Raw genomic sequence first — 24,624 nt, forward strand, 5'->3', positions numbered from 1 at the left:
GACTGTGGACGAGCTGATCCTGAGCGGCCACAGAGCGGAGCCACCGGCGCCCACTGGTCCCCGAAGCTGCCAATCGGGGCGTAATCCTGTAGGAATTTCTCCCGGGTTTAGCTGGGAGTCACACTGCCGCCTCCTCTCCCCCAGACGCCCGGAGGAGCTGGGAGAAGCAGGCAAGGGAGGGAGGGAGGGAGGGAGCGGGAGGAGAAGAGGAGTTGGGGGGAGGATCGGGGGAGGAGGATCGGGGGAGGGGGATCGGGGGAGGGAGGCCGTGGCGGAGAGGAGGAGGGGCAGAGCCGCTGAGCCACTTACCAGGCTCGGACGCGCTTCCCTCCAGATACTCCGGGAGCTCCAGCCGCGCGAGTCGCGCGCTTTCACCGCTCTGCCCCCAAACTTCAGCTGCAGCTACATTCCAAGCCATCTGATTTATTCCTCAAAATCAGCAACGGAACCGCGACACTGGGAAGGAGTCCGCGGAGGAGTAAAACAGCCGCAGAGCAAGAAGAGCTCGAGAGAGCAGCCTCCCCGGAGCACCAACTCGGCTTCGGGAGTGCAGAAACCAACAAGTGAGAAGGCGCCGCATTCCCGGGGCGCAGCCGCGGGCGGCGGGAGCAGGCGCAGGAGGAGCCAGCGAGCGCCCCCGAGCCGGGAGCACCAGTGCCGGAGCCCCAGTGCCGGAGCCCCAGCCGCGGTCGTTGCGGCTGCTCCGGTCCGGATCTCTTCGCACCGGCTGCGCCGGGCGCTAGGCAGTAGGCTTCATTTCGCCCTCGTTGCCAGCGGCGGCTGGGAGCAGCCGGTCTCCGGAGAATATGCGGCGCGCTTGGATCCTGCTCACCTTGGGCTTGGTGGCCTGCGTGTCGGCGGAGTCGGTGAGTGGACTCGGAGAGGGGGGAAGTGCGAGCCGTTTCGGGTGCTCGTACCCGAGGGGAGTCTGCAGCGCCCGCGGGGGAATCGCGGGGCGCCGCCTGGGGGATTCCCCCCCCCCCCGACTTGGCGTTCGGCCGCGGGGAACCGACTGGGACAAATGCGCTCGCTCCTCCACCCCTTTCCCCCTTGCGTTCCGTTCCCGCAGAAATGCGCCGCTCGCCGGAGTTGCCGCGAGGTCCCCGGGGATGAGGGCGCGAGAATCGCAGTTCGGTCCAACCGCAGAGGCCCCTGAAGTCACTCCCAACTTCTTTGCCCTTGCGGGGGTCTTGCAGCGTGGCCCGAGAAGGACCTTGCGAAAAGGGTGGCCAGAGCGCCCGGAGGAGGGCCAGCGAGGGAACCCGCCCCCTCCGCGCTCTCGGCGAGACCCCGGGACACCCTGGAAACTTTGGGGTCCCCTCCCCCCCAAGCTAGCTAGCTTTCCTAGTCAGTTGACTAATAGGAGTGAGGAGATGGGGTCCCGATTTAAGAAATCTGAGAGTGACCGGAGAGGAAAGTTTGCAAAAGTTCTTTTGTTTGATGTTTTCGGTGGCCGGGGCGAGGTAGCAGACACTTCGTGGAAAGGCTGACTCCCCTCTGAGGCCCAGTCCGGGGTCCCGCGGGAGAGGGGTGCACCGAACGCGCCGGAAAATGCTGGGGGCCCTGGCCCCTGCAACCCAGTCCTGCGGCGATCCCCCTCCTCCCTGAGCTGCGGAGGGCAGCCCCGCTGGCCCTCGGGGGCAGGAGGACATGTTAATACGGGTTGCGCTGGAGTGGAGCGTGCAGGGCGAGGCGGGGTGCGGGTGACGCCAAGCTCGGCCGCGGGGCGCCTGCTTTCGGGGACCGAAGCTTCCAGCCTGCCACGCTTGCCCCCGCGGGCCCGGGCAGGGGTGCTTCTGAGGCCCGGAGGAGTCTTTTCTCCCGCGGGGCTGGGCCGCGCTCACCAGCCTCCCTTCCCGGGATCTTGGGTTCTTCTTTGGATTGCGTTTGTGGGACCGGAGCTGCTTTCTCTGCGTCGCCCAATGAGCGCCCTCTGAAGGGAGCTGCCTCCTGGGCTGCTTGTCCGTGGCGGCCCCTACCTGGGCGCCCCGAGCTTTGCCCCGCTAGGTGGAAGCCCAGCATCCCCAAATCTGTCTGCAGCCTCGGCGCCTTCTGGGGCTTCGGTTAGGGAGCGCAGCTGTCTGGCCTTTCTAGTTGCCACATCTTCTCCCTTTGTCACCTCCTGACTTGCCCAGGGGTGGTTTTGTCAGTTTCTTCCCCCTTGCCCTTGGAGTGTTAACCGTCCCCTCCCCCATTTTTTAGAGTTGAAGCAGTTTAGGAGCGGAAAACCTCTTCGACACTGAACGTTAGATCAGTGTGGGAGCTTCTGTGTGTGCCAGCAGGTCCCCCCAAACGGTCCTTGAGGTTGAAAAGCGGGTGGAATTGGACACTGTACAGCATAGATGAGTCTTTGGGTGCTTGGGTTGTAAAACAGAACTCCGAGCCTTATCGGTAGCTCTCTCTGGCAAATGATCGGTTCATCCGTTGGGACTGGTAATCTCCCAGCCAGTTATGAACTTTGGCTCATTGTACACAGAAAGGGAGAGATTCTCTGTTTATTTCAGAAAAAAACACGAGTGCTCATTTCGTTGCAAAACGGGGGCAAAGGGAGAACTCCCTCTGAACGTTTTCAAGAGAAGCCTGTCGGAAAGGCTGTATAGGCTTAAGGAAGTCCTTTTTCCGCGGAGTCCTGTTCAGGATTTGCTAGGAAGTGTTACTGTTTGGGAATTCTCCAGAAAGAATGTTTCTGTCTTCTGGCTCTCCGGATTTTTGCATAAATCTGACAATGCTCTTTAAGGAAGCTTTTTGCCTGAACTGTCTCCTCCCCCACCCACACACACCTTTCCCCTGAGCTCTGTCTTTGCGGTTCCAGTATTTCTCATTTCTGACCAGGATTAGATGCTTTCCCAAGGACTTCCTTCACTGTGGTAGATACTATCTTCAGTGATTGGGGTATCATCCTAAAGGGTGATCAGATCTTTTTAAAAATGTCATTTCGGACACTCTAACGGGGAGTCTGTTAGGCTGTTTAAAAGCCCAGGGTGGCCACTAGTCCATTTTCATTATTTTTAGTCTCGGTTTGATGCCAAGCACCCTCCATGTACGTGAAGTTGAAAGACTGCATTTTTTGACAATTAGCTGTTACAGCACATTATTTCCAGGACCTCTTATTTTAATGTGAAAATGACAACTCTCTCCTGGGAGCTAGAAGTGGTGGTTGTCTGAGCCCCAAATCTGTGTTTAGAAGGAGGAAAGGAAAAATGTCTGCAGTTAGTGAATTCTTGAGTTTTCTACTAAGCACAAGGGAAGGTGGGGGAGGGTAGAACAAAGATTCTTGGGAACGAAGGTTCAAAGCTGTCTGTGAAAAGAAGCTGGTGGCCCTTCCTTTCTGGATGCAGGAGACAGTAGGGACCCTCCGTGGTCACCATTCAGACTCCGCCCCCCGGCCCCCCTTCCCCTTAAGGCTTTCACTGCAGGAACACCATGTGAGGAGGACTGACTGAGTGTGGCGGTAGTGATATGCTGCTGTTTTTCTGTCCATTTTTTTTTTAAACGTGACTGTTTACCTTTAGAAATAATATATTGCACGCTTCTCTGAACACATAATTTGAACTGGAAATATGTTTAACAAAAGGAAGTGTTTTGGAACTAATGGAATTTTATACACATATTTCAGTGCGTGTAAATTAAAAGAAACTGTCAAGGCATTTGGACTCATGGGTTACCTCTCAGTGCATTATGAAAGGCAGACTTTGGAAAGTTTGCATTAGAAAGAAAAATAAGGGGCGCCTGGGTGACTCAGTCAGTTAAGCAGTTGGGTTAAGCAGTTAAGCCTCTGCCTTTGGCTCAGGTCGCGATCCTGGAGCAGGGTGGAGCCCCCGGGGCTGGCTTCCTGCTCAGTTGGGAGTCTGCTTCTCCTCTCCCTCCGCCCCTCCCCCTGCTCCTCCTCTTTCTCTCTAAAATACATACGTAAAATCTTTTTTTAAACAAGTAAGAAAAATAAAATTGGAACCATATAACCTTTTTCAGTTCTGTTAAAAAAAAAATTTTTGGCTTTGCTGGTAATGAAACAAATTACTTTTGCTAGCGAATTTTATAAAACCCCTTTTCTCTTAGTTGGATATTAGTGGTAGGTAGACATCATTTAAGAAAAAAAGATCTTGTAAGATTAGCTTTGCAAAAGTTGGTTGTCCTAAAAGGAATTAGAGTATGCCCACAGATTCCTACTTCTGGGACCTGGTAGATGTAGTTTTGGAGGACTGTAAGATGCTTACTCACATGGCATCTTGAATAATCATTAGTTTGGAAAGGATTTCAAAAGATCACCAAGTTTTTTCCTGGGCAGGACTAATTCTCAGCTCTCCAGAAGCACTCAGAGACCTGACGGGTCAGCCGCAGGTGGCCTGGAGTCTCCTCAGAGTGGCAAAGCCCCGAGGCTGAGTCAGCCACTCAGAACACGGACAACTCTGTCATTAAGGTTTATAAGGAGTCTGGTCAGGCCACTATGTTATTGGCATGTCACCTGGCACTCATCCAATAGATGGTGTGAGGAATGTCACCTGCATTTAGATTCTCACAACACTGTCCCTTTTCCATTGCAAAAGATCAGACGAAATCATCTCACCCATCATTTCCTTCTCACCATGAAAGAAGACCTGCTGTTTTTGGCACCGTCAGTGGTACCTTCAGTATCTCAGAATCACCAGATTCTTTCATGGAGCAGAAGCCAAAATAAAGTTTTAGAGAAACAGAAATCAAAAACAAAAACAAGAAGCGATGAAGAGCCTTTGCTGAAATAAGCGACTCTGATTTACCTTTTATAGTGAGGTGGACCGGTACCATCATCTTAATTCTAGTTGTTTGGATCTGAATCTTGAAGACATCCTTGACTCATTCCACTTTGTTGACTTCCACATCCAGTGGACTGCTAACTCCACCTGTGTGTGGTTCATTCTGGAAGTACACATTGGCGCCTACTAAGTGCGTGGGGAGAAAGCATTGAGCAGACGCGGCTATCTCCCGTGGGTTCTTGCAGCTCACATTCTGGTGATCCAGGTAGCTTTCCCCTTCAGTGTTGTCTTTCTTGGGACCTGGGCCTTTACACGGGCAGCCTTGTAGCTGTTCCATTCATCTAGATGCTCACCTGCTGTTTGATTTATCCTGTACCATTCAGATGGTGTTCCCGTGGTCCACAAAACACCCGTGTTTCTTGTTACTTGGCATGGAGTCTAAAAATCTCTTCCACATTTATAAGATGCTCATAATATTGCTCCTTCCTCCTTATCCCCCCCTTGATCGGTCTATGTCATGTCTCCTGCTGCTGGCCCACTGGTTTCACGGTCATGAACACTCAGGGGACATAGCCTCATCTGCAGTGTTTCTCCTTTAATATTCTGTTGATCCAGACCCAAGCTCAAGATGGGACTTTCGTGTTTGAGCTCTTGTTTTTTATCTTTCTGTAAATGGTACAGCAGATGAATGATGGGAATCATTGGAAGTGTGTGAAAATACAGATCTCAGGGCTTCATCTTGGACCAGCATAGCCAGTGCCCTGGAAGGGGGTGGGGTGATCTGTATTTTTATGAAGCATCTCAGATGGCTATAATGAATCAACCACATTTGGGAGCCATTGGTGTGGGTCACATACTTTCCGCTTTCTTCCTGTGCTGTTTTGTGCTAGTTGGTGGGCTCCCAGCAGTATGTAGCTGTGTGACCTTGGAGGCCCCATAGAGCACAGAGGGCTTTGGCATGGGAGGCAGACAAGCTGGGTTCACGTGCTGGTATTTTGCCGCTTAATGTGGTAGCACTTGGACGAGAAACTAAAACTCCCAAGTTACTTGAAAAAATACATATGTACATGTGTATAATTTGGACCTGAATGCCTTCATAACATGATTATTGTGAGCATGTAATGAGGGAGCATAGGAATGGTGCTTGAGGCACAGAAGGTACTAAGTGGTTTTCCTCTTCTTTTCTTGGCCTCTTTTCTGGTCTATGAAATCAAAGAGCAGTGGAAAATGCCCTTAAGCCCTCTGACGTTCGAAGACGGCAATTTTCTCCTCTGTTGCGATTGGTGCCACGTTAGAGGAGGGCCCTTTTTGCTACACCTTTGACGCCTGTGCAGTGCTGAGCTTGTAAACACCTGTTGAAGGTCCGTATTTAGGGGCCGGTGCCAGTGGCTGGGGGCAGTCTGGGTCAATAGGTCCTGCTGAAGTTCATCTTTGCACTGACCGCTGCAAGCAGAGTGGCCTGGGGCTCACTGACTCCACCCACCCGTGGGGGTACCTGGGCTGGTAGGCCAGTTTTGACTCGCTTTTGACCTCCGTTTCCACAACACTGCTGTGTTGGTGGGAAGAATAAACAAGACATTGAAGTCAAGTCCTGCCATCTTTGCTTATCTCCGTGCTCCCTCCTGAGGGCTTCCGCTGAGATCCCAGCACCCCCCGAGGAGAGATATTGCTATATTGGATGCTGGAGCGCCAAGGGTCATCTAGAAGGAGGTGGCAGGGTGGTGAGGAGGGAATGTTGGGGAGTGAGGGTGCAGAGAGAGAGATTCTTCTTATTTTTTAAGGGGAGAAATACATGAAATTTCTCCTTTTAGCCATTTGAGCTCTGGCTCCTACTATTAAGAAATCTCACAGCATTTTGACAAGTCTTTTCTGGGGCCATGTTAGTTTTAGCAACAAGGCTAAAGGGGTGACTGGCTCTGATTAGGAAAGAACACTGTCAAAATAGAATTGTGAATGTCTGTTTTTCTTGGGTATCTCAAAGAATTGGTAGGAGTAGAAGGGGAGAAACTGTGAAGTCTTTAAAGATAATCCTATTTGAATTTCATATTAGCAGTGAGAGGCCAACTGGTATGTGAGAGCCAGCTCATGGTCTTGGACTCCAAGCTATGGAAAATGTTGTTAAAGACAAGATAGGTTTTCACATTTTTTTCCTCTGCTGCTGAATCTGTTTTGTCAAAAATGTCACAAAGATACAGTAAATGTGCCCTTTACAAAGCAGTTAGATGTTTATTTTCTTTTATGATGATACAAGCATATTAAATACAAACAGTACTGATATTTAAGGGGTATGTGCGGTTAATGGAGTTTAGTCTCATGATAAGAATGACACGTGGAATGAGATATCCAATTATTCAGAGAAAATTGTTTTTTCAAGGTCTTACCACGAACAAGTAAAAGTTAAATATGTAGTTTCATATGATCTATTATTAAATATAAAGGCAGTAAAAGTGAATGCACGGTATTTAGGCAAAAGTCAGGTTTTACGCACACGTGGTTAATTATCTTAATCTTTCTGAGATGTCAGGTTCCCCATTTATAAAATGATGGGGTGAACTAGGAGAATTTTCTGTCTTTAATATTTCATTTTTCTATATGCTTCAGGGTAGGATTGAAGAAATGTTAAGATTAACCCAATCAATAAGTAATTATTAAGCTCCTGCCAAATACTTAACTATTTTATGTACTGAAGCAGGGAATTCATTCACATTACTGAGAGGTAAGTCATGTCTGATGGCTGATGGTAATCTGTTCATTGGAATTGAGTATTCGTCATGTACGGAGATTACATACATTACTCTGAATGTCCATGATCCATTGTCTAGTATTTTCTCATATATTCGCAGATATAAGCCGGTGTAGCATCAAGACCAGTGGATGTGATAGAATTCACTTTCACTCTAGGCAAAAACAACATGACTTGTTGATGTAATTTGAAGGGCTTTTTAAGGCTTAAGTCACTGAGGGACCTCAGGCTCCTCCTTTGGTTTCTGGTCTAGACATCCATTTGCAGAGAGGGGCCTTTCGGTGGTGCCTTCCCTCTGGCTCATGTCTCTTAGTACTGGAGCCCGGTGTAAGTGCTGCGGACACCACCGGCAAGAGTCTAAATGAGTAAGCACTATGGCAGACTGGCTCAGAGTCTGGTCATTGGAGGTGGGGTTGAATCCCCCTTACTGTGTCACCTTGGGCAGGTCTCTTAATCCCTCTCTGCTCAGTTTTCTTCTCTGTAAAATGGAATATTCTAAAGGTTTTCAGGATGATGTGAGACAGAATTGGTAGAAGCTTTTCGCACAGTGGCGTATTCATGCTTTATGTCATGTGTCAGTTACTATTATTCTGATCCGTGGTTTTCTGTCTCCTTAAAGAGTGGGACTCCATGGGGCTTATCGGATGAGCTCCAACCCAGAGAGTGTCCTGGGATCTGCAGGACGGAGCCTGCCCTTTCCCAGCTGGTTCTCTTTCCTGATTTGGGGAAGCCTAGCTCTATGTTGAGATAGTGGGGATATGTTTGTATTCATATTTTCTTGAAATGTGGCTGATGTGAGAGGTTATGTCCTTGGTTATTGCTGAAAGGTTCCTTACTGGGACCAGCTCAATCTCTGAGGGTTAAGATATGAAAAGCCCATTTTTTCCCCAGTAATTTTACCTCTTCAAATCTATCCAAAGGAAATTACCGTAGTTGGGTATATGTGTTTATTGAATATTTACCTATAATAGTTTAAAAAAATGGAAAGAACCTGAATATACAATAAAAGAAAACTGGTTAAAGATTCTAAATTATACATTAAACACCATATAACCATTAAAAATGTATTTGAAGAATATTTATAATTTGGAAGCATTATAATAGACAAAAAGTCTGATATGAAACTATATAGTGAAACTAAGGTTATATTAAAAGATTTATATGTATATATGTATACCTAGAACTGCATGTGATAAAATTGTCTAGAACTATGTATACACTTACACACAGACACAAGTAAACTGAGTAACTGAGTAAGACTGGTGGATACTACCAGTATCAATATCCTTGTTGAGATATTTACTATCATTTTATAAAATGTTACCATTGGGGGAAACTGAGTAAAGGGTAGAAGAGATCTCTTTGTATTATTTCTTACAGCTGCACTTGAATCTACAATTATGTCAACAAAAAATTCAATTTAAAAAAATGGTACTGGACCTAGAGGGGTTTACAAGTATGTTCTGATCCTTGAAGGAACACTTATTGTTACAGAGCTTAGAGCATGATAGAATCTGTTCTCTTTAACTTTATGAGGTTAGCATTACTCTGTGTCAAAATCAGACAAAGAGGGTGTAGGAAACAAACCATAGGCCAGCTTCATTTATGATGCCAAAATTTTAAATTTAACATTCTCAAAAGGAGAACAGCAAGCAGCTCATTAAAAGAATAACGATGAACCCAAGAAGAGTTTATCCAGGGCATGCTTCAACATCAGAAAAGCAGTGCAGATAAGTTTAAGGGAGATGATATGATCTTCTCAATAGATGCAGAAAATATATAATAAAAGATTATAAAAATGTTAATACAAGGTTCTCTACTTTCTGGTTAACTCAAAGGTTTACTGTGTAAGGGTTAGTACATCTGTGTTGATGGCTCAATTCACTTGACGTGTTTAGGAACCAAAAGATCACTGTTTACTGAGTTGTTAGGCAACAGTCTCTAGTTGCCTGGGTGACAGGTGTGTGACAGTGCAGGAAAGTAGGGGTCATAACATATATAGATTGTAATCCATAGGAACGTGTCGTTCTAGCATTGCCAAGACTCAGTGTTGTGCTCTCCCAAATTAAGATGACACAGGAGATGATCTTGAGGGTTTTGGAATCAGGTATATTGGGATTTGGTTTTCAGTATTAACCACCTGAAATCTACATGACCTTGGGGAAGTTTATTATCCTTTCTGAGTTTGTGTTTTCACTGTAACACTGGGGGGGTTATAATATTTTGCCTCTGGTTATTTTGAAGATTAGCTTCAATAATGACTGAAAACTTCTAACGTAAAAACCTGACCTATAGTACATGTTTTAAACACATTTGATTCTCTTTCCTTTTAGCTTTCAATTTTGTGATTCTGGAATATATTATTCATGTATAAGTATGTATGCATATATTTTTTTTTGTTTCTTATTTGCATTCTCACCCTTGACACCAAGGGACATATATTTTCACAAATTTATGACCAGTTTTTTTTTTTTTTTTTTACCAGGCAGGGTATGAGCTAAATTACACTTTTTCTTTCTGCCATCATCTGCTTCCTGAATTACATTCAGCTAAAACCAAAAATAGACTTGTACATGAGTTGGAAATTCAGTTAAGACTTGAAAATTTACCGTAGGATTTGGGATTATAATTGTAAAATGCTTCAAGAAGGTCAACATTGCAATCTTATGTTGTAAATTTATCTGTTAGGTTTGCTGATGAATTAAAATCTTAACCTTACTTCTGTCCCACTTTTGAACTCTTTTAGTTAAGAGTGGTGAGTATTTTTATTTCATTATTCAGGTATCCTCCTGCTTGTTTTAAAGTTTGCAGTAGGCCGGGGCACTTTTAGGAAAGACAGACATTAGTACCTGTTCTCAATAACCGAAAGAAATCTGAAGGGAATTTTTGCTTTTGTGAAGAAAACGCAAGAAGTCAAAATAGTGCTCAGTGTTCGTTTTGCAGTGAGCCGTAATGGGGGCAGCAGGCACCTGAAAAGAGCGACGCCACCAAACTCTTTCCCCAGGTAACACACTCAACATCTCAGCATCAAGCCACCATAGCTTTGACCTGTGTCTGTGAGCATCTGTGCTTTCTCTTGATTTCTTTTGTGCATCCATTAGCAAGATGTGTCCTGAGGTATCAGAAAAGCCTAACAGAGGTTATTTTTTGGGGTCTGAAAAGGCTCAAAAGTTTGTCTGTATAAATTACTGATAATGGCTTCTGTGCTCTCTGCCATTTTGGTTTTTGAAAGGTTTCATGGGAACCCTCTCTTTTCGGATAGCAGGGGGAACCTGCATTAGATTTGATTCAATTTTGTCATTGTGCAGATTAGTTATTAACTGAGGCTTTATGTTTGGTAAGTTGGTCAGTTAAGACTTAACTCATGTAATGGCACATCCACTAAGGGCAGAGCTCTTGGCTGGTCTTAAAAGTTAAAAAAAGAAATGATGACATGATGCCTGCCTTCAAGCAGCTATCACCGACCTCTTGATTGTTTAGGGTAGTTGAAAATGGGTTGGGCCCATGAGTTATACATGCATTATATGTAAAATATGCATCAGTTTGTTTTTATCTGAGTCTAATTAGACATACTAACCACCAGAACTGCCAAAGACCTACATATCTGTGGTTGAGAAGGATAAGAAGAACCCCTTGTAGAAGAAAAGTCACTGCTTTTCCAGCAGAACAAAGACAAACCTTCTTTGAGGTAGCATGGTGTGTTGGAGAAAAAGCAGAATTCTGTTGATGATCGGAAGACACTTGACTTGCAGATTTTTTTTCTCTTTACCCCACCTGTGCTCCAAGGAAACATTTCTGAGTATTAAAACACAAGAAAGACAGAAAGAGTGAGAAATTGTCCAGAACTTCAAGGATTTATTGATGTTTACATCCGAGGAGAATGAAACCTTACATTTCATCCAGTCTCATTCTCCATACTCTATAAACTTTGGGCTCCGAAAGGCGAGAACTGGACTTTATGAGTCTGGCTAAGATAGTAGTCTTAGCTGATGAATGAAAGAGGTAGAAAAGTGTTGGGATGGTTTTCCTTGTATTTTTGGGTTCTCATTTTTCATTATGTAACAATGGATTTTAGAGCTGAAATTGACTTTTAGGGGGAAAACACATCTAGAGAGGTTAAGTGATTTGTCCAGGATCACATAATTAATGGGAGAGTTACAATGTTGGGCTTAGGCTATCAGTGATTTGTTAGTAATTTTTTCTTACCATAAATCGTTCCCTTTCTGGGTCCTTCTTCTTCTTCATTCCTCGCATTAATGGTTAGCACCCAATATGCTTAATCCTGGCCTGTGTTTGATGTGTGAATGAAATAGCAAATGGAACATACATTTTATATTATACGCTCTGCATCAGTGTGGTTAATGCGTTCTGTACAAGGTGAGTAATTTAAAATGATGTTTAGATAATTTCTCAATTTGCGGCAAAAATTGTGCCCTGGCAGACTCTGTTACTGTCTGCGGCCCTTTTGGCTAATTAGGGGAAGAGAGCAGAAAGCCCTGGGATTTGGAGAGACTAGGGGCTAAAGTCCAGTTGATTTGCAAATCCTAGGAAGATTGTGGAGACTTGCAGACAGAAAAGGAGATGAAAGGTTCTTATCTTACTGGAGATAAGAATCAAAACTAGAAGTAAAGTCCTCATAAATTAATACCACATTTTATGTGGTTAAAAAAAAAAATGCCTCATTTTATGAGGGAAGAAGAGCATTCCTTAGAGGTTTGTACTAAAAATAAACACGTCCCTGCATTTCAGGAAAAGAGGGATGGTGGCATGTCTAGTCCAGGTAAAATGGTTCCTTTTGCTGGTTTTGTATGGGATGTAGGGTTGTCTTTTCTCCCAACATTTTCTCTTGAATACTTCTTTGGTAAGTCCAAGCGTAATAACGCAAATATATTTGCATCATGGTTTTTCAGAAAATAAGTCTGTGGGGTGATGTTTTTAAGAAAGGAATTTTATTAAAGGACACTGACATTGAAAATTACTACGCAGATGTCCTACTGTGTACTTAGAATTGTGATGGGCACTTTCCGTTCTTGTCTGTAATTGTCTCTCAACTGCCTAGCCGGATCACTGGCCACGACTGCATTTTAGGTGACCTAGCAGAAGTTAGATCCTTGGGTTGGTTGGTTGGTTTGTTTTAAGCTTTAAATAGCTCTGACATGATAATATCATCTTTCAAGAGAGCAGTGAAAGTGTTTAAATGTATAATGCGTTCAGTGTATGAAGTGTTTAAATGTATAATGGGTGCAGGTCCCAATAGTGCAGTGTCAGACCCCTTCCTTTGCATTGGTTGGCCAGATATTCTAGGTCACCCATGTTCTGATTCCTTCACCAATGTGGAGCCTGTTGCTTTGATGGCTTCTCACCACAAACTTATGTCGGGTAATGGGGGAACAAATTAGTGGAATTCATGGGGTCTCTTTACATTCCCAGCTCTGGACACTGGACACAGTGTCCAGCTGTGTATGACCTTGGGCAGGTATCTTAGTGTCTCTTGGCCTCAGTTTTCTCATCTGTAAGAAGGAGATTAGTCACAGTAGCCACCTCATGGTGATGCTGTGAGGATTAATGAGTTCCTGCATGTCTCCAGCTTAGAAGCATGCTGGGTGTAGAGTCAGCACTGGTCTCCTGTTGATGCTGATTGAAATGGATGGCTGATTAGATGTGCTGATCAAAGATGAAAGGATCCATTTTGGAGGTTTTGAATCCGAGACTGAGGAAAGTGACCAGATGAGAAAAGACAGAGCAATGAGAAAGGAAAGGGGAGGCTGAATTTTTGCCTCTTTCTCTCTTTCCTTGCTGTGGCTGTTGTGTGTTGGTCAAGAGAAGGTGTTTTAGCCTCTCTAGGGCTTAGTTCTGGAGACTGGGGGACATGTTTTAGATCACTGACTCTGACCCCTTCCTGCATATTAAATTCATCTGGGGAAACTTTGAAAGCTGTGGGCACCTGAGCCCCACCCAGACCAGTTAAATCAGACTCTATCCCGGTTGGGGTGGCGGGCAACCTGCTATAAAAGCTCCTCAGGTGACTCTAGCTTCCATAAGGTTTGAGAACCAGTGCTCTGGGTGCTTTCTGGTGTTCCTCCAGCTTCGAGGGAAGTCTAGCAGGTAAGATTTTTGTCTCGTGAAGCCCCGTGTTCCCTACTGCTTGTGACCAAACCCGGTGGAATGCAGTGGCTTCCCCGGGACTGCCCTGCCCCCCAACCCCAGTCCAGAGCCGGTGGAGGAGGGCATGCTTGCTCCCAGCTTCTTCCTTTTCCAGCCTTCTCCTCTTTTTCGGTTGGCTCATACTTTCCTGATAATTACGTTGATGGGTTACCATACATGGCTCTTAACACAGAAGATTATATATGTATAAACGAAGCCTATCTGAGGAGGTCTTAGAAAAAAAATGGAAACATTTCCCTTTCCTTTCAAAAACTTTCCTTAGTGGAACAAAGGATGCTTGTCCCCTTGGCCTGGTTGCAGAAAAGCATGTTTGGTCAGCTTATTAGATTTGCCTGAGTTCATGCTTTGAACAGAGAGATTGTGTTTTACTGATTGGGAATGTGTCCTAGAACTTGTCTGAAGTTACTGATCGTGTATAAACCCTACACACGTATCTTAATGATGGTCCTTTTCTTCAGTTTATCCTTTATTACTGCACCTCAGCTACTTGGACCTTGTTCAAGTCGAATTAAATCCATGGAACTCTGTGTTTCCGGGGCTGAAGTAGGGAAGAGCGAGTGCTCTAGGCTATCCTGTGAATAAGACGTCTGAGTTGTCTTTGGTTCTTGCCTCAGTAAAAAAGCAGCAGCCCCATTATCTAATCTGTTCATAGTTTACTTTGTTCGGATATCTAATTTGGGAGCATGTTTGCCCTCACTCAGTTCTGAAGCACAATTTTCCATCCCTCGAATAAAAGGGACTATCTTTAATTGACTTGGGGGAAGAAGAAAAAACCTTGTTTAAGAATTCTGGAGTTTTCAAAGCTTCTAAAAATTGCTCTGCAGGATAACATTAAAGTGCTGACCCTTTAGAAACTGCTGCTGAACATGTGTCTGTCCTACAATGGAGCTGGAAGGATTATTCTGAGCCCGCTGTTACAATGAACCATTTGCTATGATTCATACGCTTTTAAACCCAACGAGACTGTAATATCTTAGAATAAAATTCAACATCGCTGTTTTTTTAAATTTTTTTTTAGAATTTGATAACAACAGGGTTAAACGTTAGAAATTAAGGGAGTGGAAATGCGAATTCTGCCCTCCCCCTCTTAGCGTGTCCCTCTTACCATACATGGATGTTCCAGAGCGTTGATTATAATACAATTTGCGCACAGAAGTGTCTGTTCTCTGTGGAAATGACATCTGTTCGTTGTTAACCCTAGCATTAGGTCAGGTCTCTCTGTAAGACTGGACCAGCAGTTCTGCATCACCTAGGATCTTGTTAGACATGCAGCAGTTCTGAGCCTGACCCAACGGAATCTGAAATGTGGGGGTAGGGCCAAGAGTTGGCTTTAAAAAGCCCTGCAGGTGACTGTACTGTGATCTAGATTCTGAGATGCTGAGAGGGGTTCTCGCCCCTGCTGTTGAAGATTGAATTGAATGGGAGCCCCTGGTTATGGGGCCCAGGTAGCAGTGGGGTTTTGTTTTGTTTTGTTTTTTTCAAGTTGCCTTGGTGATTCTGATACTTGCAGGCCATTGCTTTGGGGTCTCGATTCTCAAAATGCTCTAAAAATGTGGATAAGGGACCCGCATGAGCCTTACTGGGAAGCTGGTAAGAAATGCAGACTCTGGACCCCACCTGAGACTCCTGAACTGTGATTCGCATTTTAACAAGACTCCCAGTGACTCATAAAGCTGGTGAAACAGTAGAGAAATAGTGAGTTTCCTTTATAGAAGTCAGTTCTAGAATGCCCTTAATTTAAAAGTTTTGTGAGGAGGCCACATAGCTGCTTTGTGTGACTTCTGCCTGGGGTTGACTCAGGGAAGCTGGCGTTGATCAGAGGAAAGGGTTGGCACAGTAGCGCCTGCTAGAAGGACCCAGGACGGGCAGGTGTGACAAGGCCCCGTAAGGCATCATGAGTGATCTCAGTGAAGATAGTCCCAGGTGCAAGTAGCAAATATCCCAACTCCAGCTGGCATAAGAAACAAAAACGAACGTTATGGGGAAAGTCCAGGAATATGAATAAAGGAGAAGCTAAACAAATTTTATCTTTAGCTAATTGGTAAGTGCTTTTTTAAAAAATATTTTCCATGAAGTGGTTTGGATCTTTTAACTGCTAAAGATTATATAAATAAATAGAAGCCTTTAGCACATCAAACAGTGATGAGTGTTACACAAATGATGAATTGCTCTGTTTACTCTCTCGTTCTCAAGGTTTTGGTTTCTTTAGTGTGTGTATGTGTGTGTGTAATCTTACTCATTACACAGAAGATTTGAGATTTCCAAGACTGCATACCTTTCCCACAACCTTTAGAAGAAATTGTATAAATGGTCGAATTATACTTCTGCAACCAGAGCTTTCTAGTGCATACTATGTAATGTTTTTTTTTAAAGTTTTACACAGTCTGAAATGATAGAAAAATAATACATGATATTCAAAATAACCTTCCATTTCCAAGCTTCTCAACTGAATGCTTATTGTCCTTTTAATAAAAATGTGGATTGCAGGCACATTTGATGTAAATGAATTAAAATTTCATTTGCCCAGAACTTTGTGTATTACGTTAATAAGATTTACCCAAAACACTATTGTTGGCTTAATAAATATTAAGAGCACATTTGTGAGCTGCCTCCTGGTGTTTGCTGTTTCTCTCCTTGGGCATTAACTACTCTTGTGAGTCTTTACCAGGCTGCTTTTGTTGTTTTGTGCCCTGAGGTATAAATAGAGGCAGAGAACCCAGAAGATTCAAACAAATTCCATACCATAAACTGTTTGCAGATGTGTTTAGTATTCATTCAAGAGAGCCTTTAGTTTATTTAACATAAAATTACTTTCTTCTAGCATTCTACATGTGCAAGAGGTTCGGTTTTTACTTTACTGGAAGTTTAAAAAATAATAAAAAGATTTTCTGGGAAGTACACCTGTGAAGCACCGGGAAGATCCTGTTCTTCTGTTCTTTCGGACAATCAGGAATGAAAGGGGTGGAAGCTTCTAAGGGGACAGATTTTGACTGAATAAAAGGAAGACCTTTCTAGAAGGCAGTCGCAGAAGGAATAGACCACCTCAGAAGTAGTGAGGCTCCACGCTTAGAGGTAAGCAAGCAGGTCTTTGGCCATTTACTTGGCATCTTCAAAACATCCGCTACCTGGGAGATTAGCTGACTTTTACAGCTTCCTGCTAACCTCAGATGCTGTCATTCTTACTGTATTTTGAAGTTGAATGCTGAGCAACAGAAAATACATTTGGTTTCCTCTCCTGAGAACCTGGTCTGACTGCAACTAGACATCATTAATGGCCCTTGAGTACGGCATCCTAGGACGAACTTTCTGTTAAACTGATGGCAAAACATCTATTTGCCAAATTCAAGGGACCGTGTAATGACTGAGGTTTGATGTTTCCGTAAACTCCAGACTCTGATAGCTACTTAATCAGGTAGGATAGCCAGCTTGACTGGTCTGAGCCAGAGAGGTGTGTGTGTGTGTGTGTGTGTGGAGGGGGAGGGAGCTAAAGTCACAGTGCATGGCCTTGAGGGGGAAGGGAGAGAGCCTCTAGGGGTGGAGAGGCAGGGGTGCTCTAAGGTAGCATGAAGAGTATCAGGGGAAGGGGGCCACAGTCAGGGGATTGGGAGATACCTTTGGGAGGTACTTTTAGCTTCCCAAGCATTCCCCTTCCGCCATTTTGCCATATGCTCTCCTTCGACTGGTCGAGGCAGTCATGTTGTGCTATGATCACGTGAGACCCATGGGCCCCAGCACCAAGCTTTCCTTATGAGGCTTTTAGAACCCTGGTGAAAAATACCACTGAAACAAACAATGGGTTACAACTGTACCTCTACTTCTGTACCCAAACAGCCCTTACTTTGCATGTCCTTTTTTATTCTGGGTGATCCAAGAGAAGGCTGGACAGGTAGCCAGAAGACTTGTAGCCTTCCTGTGCCAGAAGCCAGCTGTGACCTCTGGCAAATCATCCCGCCTCTTTTGCCTCTGTTTCCCCATTTGTAAAACTCCTTGATCTTTGTAGCCAAGCATACTACAGTTCTACACCGTGCTCCTCCCTCCCCCCCCCCTTTTTTTTAAAGGAAATCATTTTCTTCTTTCTACCTACTGCCTTGGAATAAAGACTTAAAAATTCCAGCCTGGGTTTTTACATGGTGCTCTGGTCTCGTCTCTCCTCCTCTGCCAGCCAAGCAAATTGGTTAGTTGTCATCTAGAACGCAGTCCTCTTTCCTGACTGACCATTTCCTCTCAGAGTTGCCACTCCAACTAGCTTCTGTAGCTTGGATTTCTTTCTCCCAGAGAGGAGGGTAGAAGTTGCTTTTGAATATGGGAAATATGGGAGTAGGTGTAGGAGGGGAAAATTCTCCCAATAGGGGAAAATGTTGTCTACCTGTCGGGGACAGGAAACAACTGGGGTGTGAATGGTGGCTCTCCTTGTTCAGTGGATAATTCCCAGCAGATTTTCACACCCTCCCTCCCCCGCCCCCTTATTTTGGGTTCTGACTATCAGCACACTGGATATGCGGTCTTACTGTCCTGGAATCTAGTAGTTCTCTTACAAACTGGGAAACGAGTGCACTCCAAAAAGCTCACGAGGCTGCAGGTAGCCCAACTGTTGTATTCTGGGGGCCCTAAGGGCCTTGACGGACCTCCTCTTTCAAAAGCTAACAATTCATCCAGCGTGATCTAGTCACAAACTTTGAAATTTGAAAATCTCCCAAATGCCTATAAAACTGACAGCCAGAGTTAGCATAAAGCAGGTGAAAAATGCTGTCCACCTGTGATCATGTCACACCCACCAGTTTCCAGCTTCTGAATCCCGGGGCTGCTTGAAGACCCTTGGGCTGCAGGAGATAAGGAGCCTTTCCAGGCTGACATGATTTGAATTTTCTGGGTGCTGGTGATAGTGGGGTGGGGGGTGTGTGTGGATTTGTTAAAAATGTGCATTCTGGGTTCCCACCTGAGTTCCTGTATTTTAATGTGGTCAAAACTACTGTAATTACAGAATAACTGCTTTGGCAAGCTTGGACTAAGTTTCTGCGGACCCCGCTTCTATGCTAACCTTTTTGGTGTTTTTAGTTCCAGCCCTAAGGTCCTCTACAAATTGCAAGACTTGACCCTGAGCTCAGGATCAAAACATACCTAGCAGTAGTAGGTTTATGATAAGTTAATAGCCTAGAGCAATAGTATTTTCCAATAGGGAAACTCTTCATTTAAAAAAGTAGTTTCTCTGGCCATGCAGTAGGATAATGGTCAGACAGTATTTTTTTATGCCGCTTGCAGTAATATACACATATATGACCATGACATTGAACAGCTCTCTTGAGATTGAACTCTCATGCTACAAACGTCACCCACTTAAAGTGTATATAGTTTAGTGGTTTTTAGTATTCTCCCAGAGGCTTCTATCCCCCAAATCTAACTTTACAGCATTTTCATCATCCCCGAAAAAACCCTGTATTCATTAGCATCACTTCTCCTTCCAGTCCCCAGCAAGTCCTGGGCAACTGCTGATCTCCCTTCTGTTTCTCTAGGTTTGCTTATGCTTGTCCTTTTCATATGAGTGGAATCCTCCTGTGGGATAGGTGGTCTTTGAGACTGACTGTTTTCACTTGGCATCATATTTTCAGGGTTCAACCAAGTCTAGCATCTATCCGTACTGCAATGCTCATTATTGCTAAACAACCTCTCATTTTCTGGATATGTCAGATTGTGTTCATCTGTTTGTCAGATGATGGGCATTTTGGTTGTTTCAGCTTTTCGGCTATGACAAGTCCTGTTGCCTTGATCATTCACGTACAAGTTTTTGTGCAGACCTAGGTTTTCATTTCTCGGGGTACATATCTAGGAGTGGAGTTGCTGGGTCCTATGGTAACTCTATGCTTAACATCTGGAAGCTCTGCCAGACTGTTTTCCAACATGTCTATAACATTTTTCTGCATCCTCTCCAACACTTGCTACTTTCTGTCCTTTTGATTGTGGTCATTCTTAGTGGGGGTGAAGCAGTATCTCATTATGGTTTTGCATTTACCTAATGATGATGATGTTGAGTCTCTTTTTGTGTTCCTGTGACCCATTTGTTTCTTCTTTGGAGAAATGTCCTTTTAAGTCTTTTTTTTTTTTTATTTTAGATTTTATTTATTTATTTGACAGAGAGATAGAGAGTATAAGTAGGCAAAGAAGCAGGGAGAGGGAGAAGGAAGCTCCCTGCTGAGCAGGTAGTCTTATGCGGGGCTCCATCCCAGGGTCCCAGGATCATGACCTGAGCCAAAGGCAAGTGTTCAACCGACTGAGCCACCCAGGTGCCCATTAGTCCTTTATTTTAAAATTAGTTTATCTTCTTACTGAGTTTTAAGAATTCTTTCTATACTCTTAATAGAAGTCCTTTATCAGGTAATTCGTAAGTATTTTCTCCCATTCCGTGGGTTGTATTTTTTCATTCTCTTGACAGTCTTTTGAAGCACAAAAGTTTTTAACTTCTATGAAATTCTGGTTTTTTCTTCTTATGTTGGTTTTAGTGTCTTGTGTAAGAAACCATTGCCTAACTGAAGGTTGCAAAGGATTATCTCTGGGTGTTCTTCCAAGAGTTATATGGTTTTTAGCTGTTACATTTAGGGTTATAATTCATTTTGAATTAACTTTTGCATATGTTGTGGGGTAGGTATACTTTTTTTTTTGGCATGGAGTCTTTAGTTGTCACAACAGATTTCATTAAAAACACTGTTCTTTCCCCCTCGGTATTGTCTTGGCACCCTTGTTGAATATCAGTTGACCGTGAATGTAAGGATTTATTTCTGGATTCTCAATTTTATTCCACTTATATGATCTAAATGCAGTACTTTGTACACCTACTTAGGTACATAAATGTGTGTGCATATATGCACACAAACATACCCAGAAGGTCATCTTCAGCTTGGTTGTGTTGCGTGATCACTTTGTGATCCTTTGGTTTTAATTTCGGTGGTTAGGAAATGGGACAGATTAAAAAGTAGGAATTTCAGACATGAATGACATCGGGAGATTTGGCCATGAGTTGAGGAGGTTGGTCTGCTCTTCATACTTTTTACCCCCCCTTCCCCTAAAGTGAAATACATTGCGGGATGTTTTGGAGTGGAGCACATTTTAGATTTCTGGTCTTGGCTTAGCCCCACTGGTACAGACTTAACTAAGTGACCTTCATGAGCTCTTAATGCCCTTTGCCCTGCATATAGATTCTTGGGCCTGAACTGTCTTTGATTATAAAATGAAGGAGCTTGACTAGATTCTGATGTTTCCTCCCAGTGGGCTGGAAATTCTGTGATTTGTGTGCATGACTATCCCTTAAAAAGTGGCACATTTTATCACTGTCATCTGTACATAAAACCAAATGAATAAAGACCTATTAATTTTACTCTTATTTTCCTGCTGATGTCTGGTGAGAAGGGGCTGGGAAGCAAACAAATGGTGGAGATGAACTGACCGATTTTCTATGTTACTTAGTTTAATGGTATAAAAAGCTTAGTCATGTGCTCTTAATGTTTCCTGGTTATTTTAATATTTGTAAAGACGAAATGCATGACAGAGAGAAAGGAAAACCCAAGATTTTGCTGTGACACTGTGTGCTTCTGCCTTGTGAATATAGTTGGAGAGACTGCCTTACCTTGAGATCAGTTAACTACAGATCCAGAGCTGAAACTTCTTTCAGAAATGTCTTAATGTTATTCTTGGGTTCCTGGGAATTTAGAAATATAGGCTTTTAATTATTCACAGCTGGTGCATGAATAGAGCAGTAATAATAATTAGGAATAATACGGTTCACCTCTTAAGCTGTTAGTTTTAATCCACTAATTTTTTTTTGATCTGAAGGCTGGCAGAGTCCTCAAGCGGAACATTTGGAGGAGGTCCATCCTAGTTTTCAGTTAGGAAGTGTGCGAATCTGCCTTGTCTTGCTGATTTGTTACAAGGGTTTTGATGGTTTGATTTTAATGCCTTCCACCTAAAAGCTCATGCACACTGAGCCGACCCACACTCAGCAGAGCTCATCTGGACATCCTCATGCAGAGCTGTTGGGCGGAAACAAGGAGTACCATCAGGCTGCTTCAAAGTGTCTGGGGAGCTTGCAGCTTTTTAGCCTGGTCCTCTGCAGTTGGATCATACCTGCTGGAGGAGCTAAGAAGTATTGGTAGGGAAGAGTTTGCCTTAGAGGCTCTTAGGCATGGAGGCTGAACCAGGTGTGGCACTCACAACTTCCCTGGGATGAGACGAATCCTTTCTATTCTCCAGGTAGTAGTCTTAAAAATCATAAAGCTGGAGGCACCTGTGTGGCTCAGTGGGTTAAGCCTCTGCCTTCAGCTCAGGTCATGATCCCAGGGTCCTGAGATGGAGCCCCGAGTTGGGCTCTCTGCTCAGCAGGGACCCTGCTTCCCTTCCTCTCTCTCTGCCTGCCTCTCTGCCTACTTGTGATCTCTGTCTGTCAAATAAATAAATAAAATCTTTAAAAAAAAATCATAAAGCTGATATAAGATATTTACAACCCCCCTGCTTTCTTGTAAAATCCTCAGATTCCAAAGTATTAATACAGTTTATTAGTGGAATTTACTTTCCATGGTTTCTTAATGTTTCATCATAGAGACCTGTTTCAAAAATGTTTCACGATGATCAATATTTATTAGAGAATAAGTGTAAAAAATGGGGATGGATGATTTGGATTCAGGTTGTATTCTGAGAAACTTTAATTGGGGAGAGGAAAAAAAACTCAAATTTGTATTTCGTAGATCAAATTTTAAATCTCCATTAACTTTGTATTATTTTTAGAAGTAGTATAGCCTTAGGTATGTGAACGCATTGGTAGCTTTCATAATTTATGCTGGCCACTAATTTGGCTGTGAGTAAATAGTTATTATCTGGAACTAAGTGATTGTCCTAACACATCCTCTTCCCCTTTCTCACGGGACTTCCTGGAAACAAGATGCCTTTTGCCAGGTATGGTTGATAGGATTCTGCCAAGAAGACTTTGCAGTGACAACCTTTTTACTTTTAAAAGTACACGTTGGAAAAAGCTTTCTTGAATCTACAAATGGAACCTATTTTATGAGGTTAAACTATTGAATCACCTTATATTTCCAGGAAAAGTAGAATTACTTTTATTACTGTTTTGAGGGAGAGAGAGAGAGCGCCCGCATGTATGAGTGGAGTGGGGAGAGGGAGAGACTGACTCTTCTTCTTTTTTTTTTTTTTTTTAAAGATTTTATTTGTTTATTTGATGAAGAGAAATCACAAGTAGGCAGAGAGGAAGGCAGAGAGAGAGAGGAGGAAGCAGGCTCCCTGCTGAGCAGAGAGCCTGATGCGGGGCTCGATTCCAGGACCCTGAGATCACGACCCTGAGCCCAAGGCAGAGGCTTAATCCACTGAGCCACCCAGGCGCCCCGAGAGACTGACTCTTAAGCAGGCTCCATGGCCCCTGGTGAGCTGGAGGTGGGGCTCGATCCCAGGACCCTGAGATCCTGACCTGAGGTGAAATCAAGAGTCAGACACTTAATCCACTGAGCCACGCAGGCACCCCCGCCCCGAATTATTCTTACTTTAAGACCATAGAACTTAAGTGGACAGAGGCTGTGACTTCATAGAAACACTGAGTATTAGAAATTGTTGGTGAGAGATCTGTAAACTCAGCAACATCCAAATGAGTGATTTTTGCTTTCCTCTCTTGTACTGTTACATGAAATCTTGTTTCTCCAAGTGAACAGAGGAGAAGTCCTAATTCCACTAACAAGGAGTCCCGTATCCCTGCCCCTCAAAGAGCCTCTTTTTCTATCCCAGACTGTTTATATATGATCAGCATGTGGACACCGTGCATGCTTATGTCTTAAGTATTTGCTTCTGGAGAGCCAGCTTGGAAAAGCAAAACAGAAAAATCCATTGGCATTTTGAGAGTTGAATCCACAGAAGATGTTGTTTGCAATGTGCCGAAAACATAAGGCCCCAACAGCCGGAACAGGCCTGGTGCCAGGCAATTTCACTGGGAGAGAAAGAGGAGGTCTGAAGCAGGCCTTTTAGGATTATCTCCAACTCAGCAGCTGCTGTCTGAGTTTGATTATGCTCTTCCTGCTGTGGGAGACCTGCATTAACCCTCGCGCCCCTGGGGAATGTCAGGGCTGTCTTTTCAACAAAAGACTCTTCCCTTGGACACCCAAGGGCAAAAGCCAAAATGGTATGGAGGTGAAAAGAAGGTGGGGCTTCTGAAGGCGGAATTTGAGAGAACCATCTAGGAAGGAGACTGCAGAATTTCGGACCTGCAAGTAGTGCCCATCAGGACCCTTGTCTTTTACCGCTGAGGAAGCAGAGGCTTGGGAGAAGTTGAGTGACTTGCCCGAAGGAAACCAGTCAGAACTAAAATTCAGGACCCCTCTTTCTCAGGTTAGAGCTGTTTTAGGGAGTACCCCATTCCTGATGACCTAGTTCTCACGTCAGTACAAATCCTCTTCTTTTGAAAATTGAGACGAAAGAGAAGAAACCTTTTCTTTTTTAAAGATTTTATTTATTCACTTGACAGGTATCACAAGCAGGCAGAGGGGGAGGAGGAAATAGGCACCCTGCCGAGCAGAGAGCCCAATGCCCGCTCCATCCCAGGACCCTGGCTGGGATCATCACCTGAGCCGAAAGGCAGAGGCTCTAACCCACTGAGCCACCCAGGTGCTCCTGAGAAGAAACTTCTACAAAGCATTTTGGAATTATGTATTAACCACCTTTTATAGACTGCCTTGGCATATTCAGATTTTCCTTTCCAGTAGTCGCGTTTTATCAGTGTGTAAATCCTAACAGAGCAGCAGATACGTTATTCCAGTAAATTCTGTGTATGATTCTTCAGGGCGGAACAAGCATATGGGAGAGGCGTCGGGAGGGAAAACTTGAATCTGGGAAGACGGCTTTGAAAACTGGGAAGGATGTTGGTGTAGTGAACCTTTTGTTCAACTATGGCGGGGTCTGGAGCCGGGCTGCACAGCCTCTGAGAATTTATGGCCTCCAGTCTGA

The 24,624-nt window shown here is 44.2% G+C and overlaps 1 protein-coding gene across 1 annotated transcript in view; it reads left to right on the forward strand.

Annotated features, from left to right (window-relative positions):
- Window positions 1–283: 283 nt before the first annotated feature.
- SDC2 (syndecan 2) overlaps window positions 284–24,624 on the forward strand; it is a 103,600-nt gene continuing 79,259 nt past the window's right edge. Inside the window, exon 1 of the mRNA XM_032316617.1 lies at window positions 284–866. Within this exon, the coding sequence (XP_032172508.1) occupies window positions 807–866 (60 nt within the window). The 5' untranslated portion in view covers window positions 284–806. The remainder of the gene's footprint in view (window positions 867–24,624) is intronic.

Source organism: Mustela erminea, chromosome 16, assembly GCF_009829155.1.
Source record: "Mustela erminea isolate mMusErm1 chromosome 16, mMusErm1.Pri, whole genome shotgun sequence".
In the NCBI taxonomy this organism is placed as follows: Eukaryota; Metazoa; Chordata; class Mammalia; order Carnivora; family Mustelidae; genus Mustela; species Mustela erminea.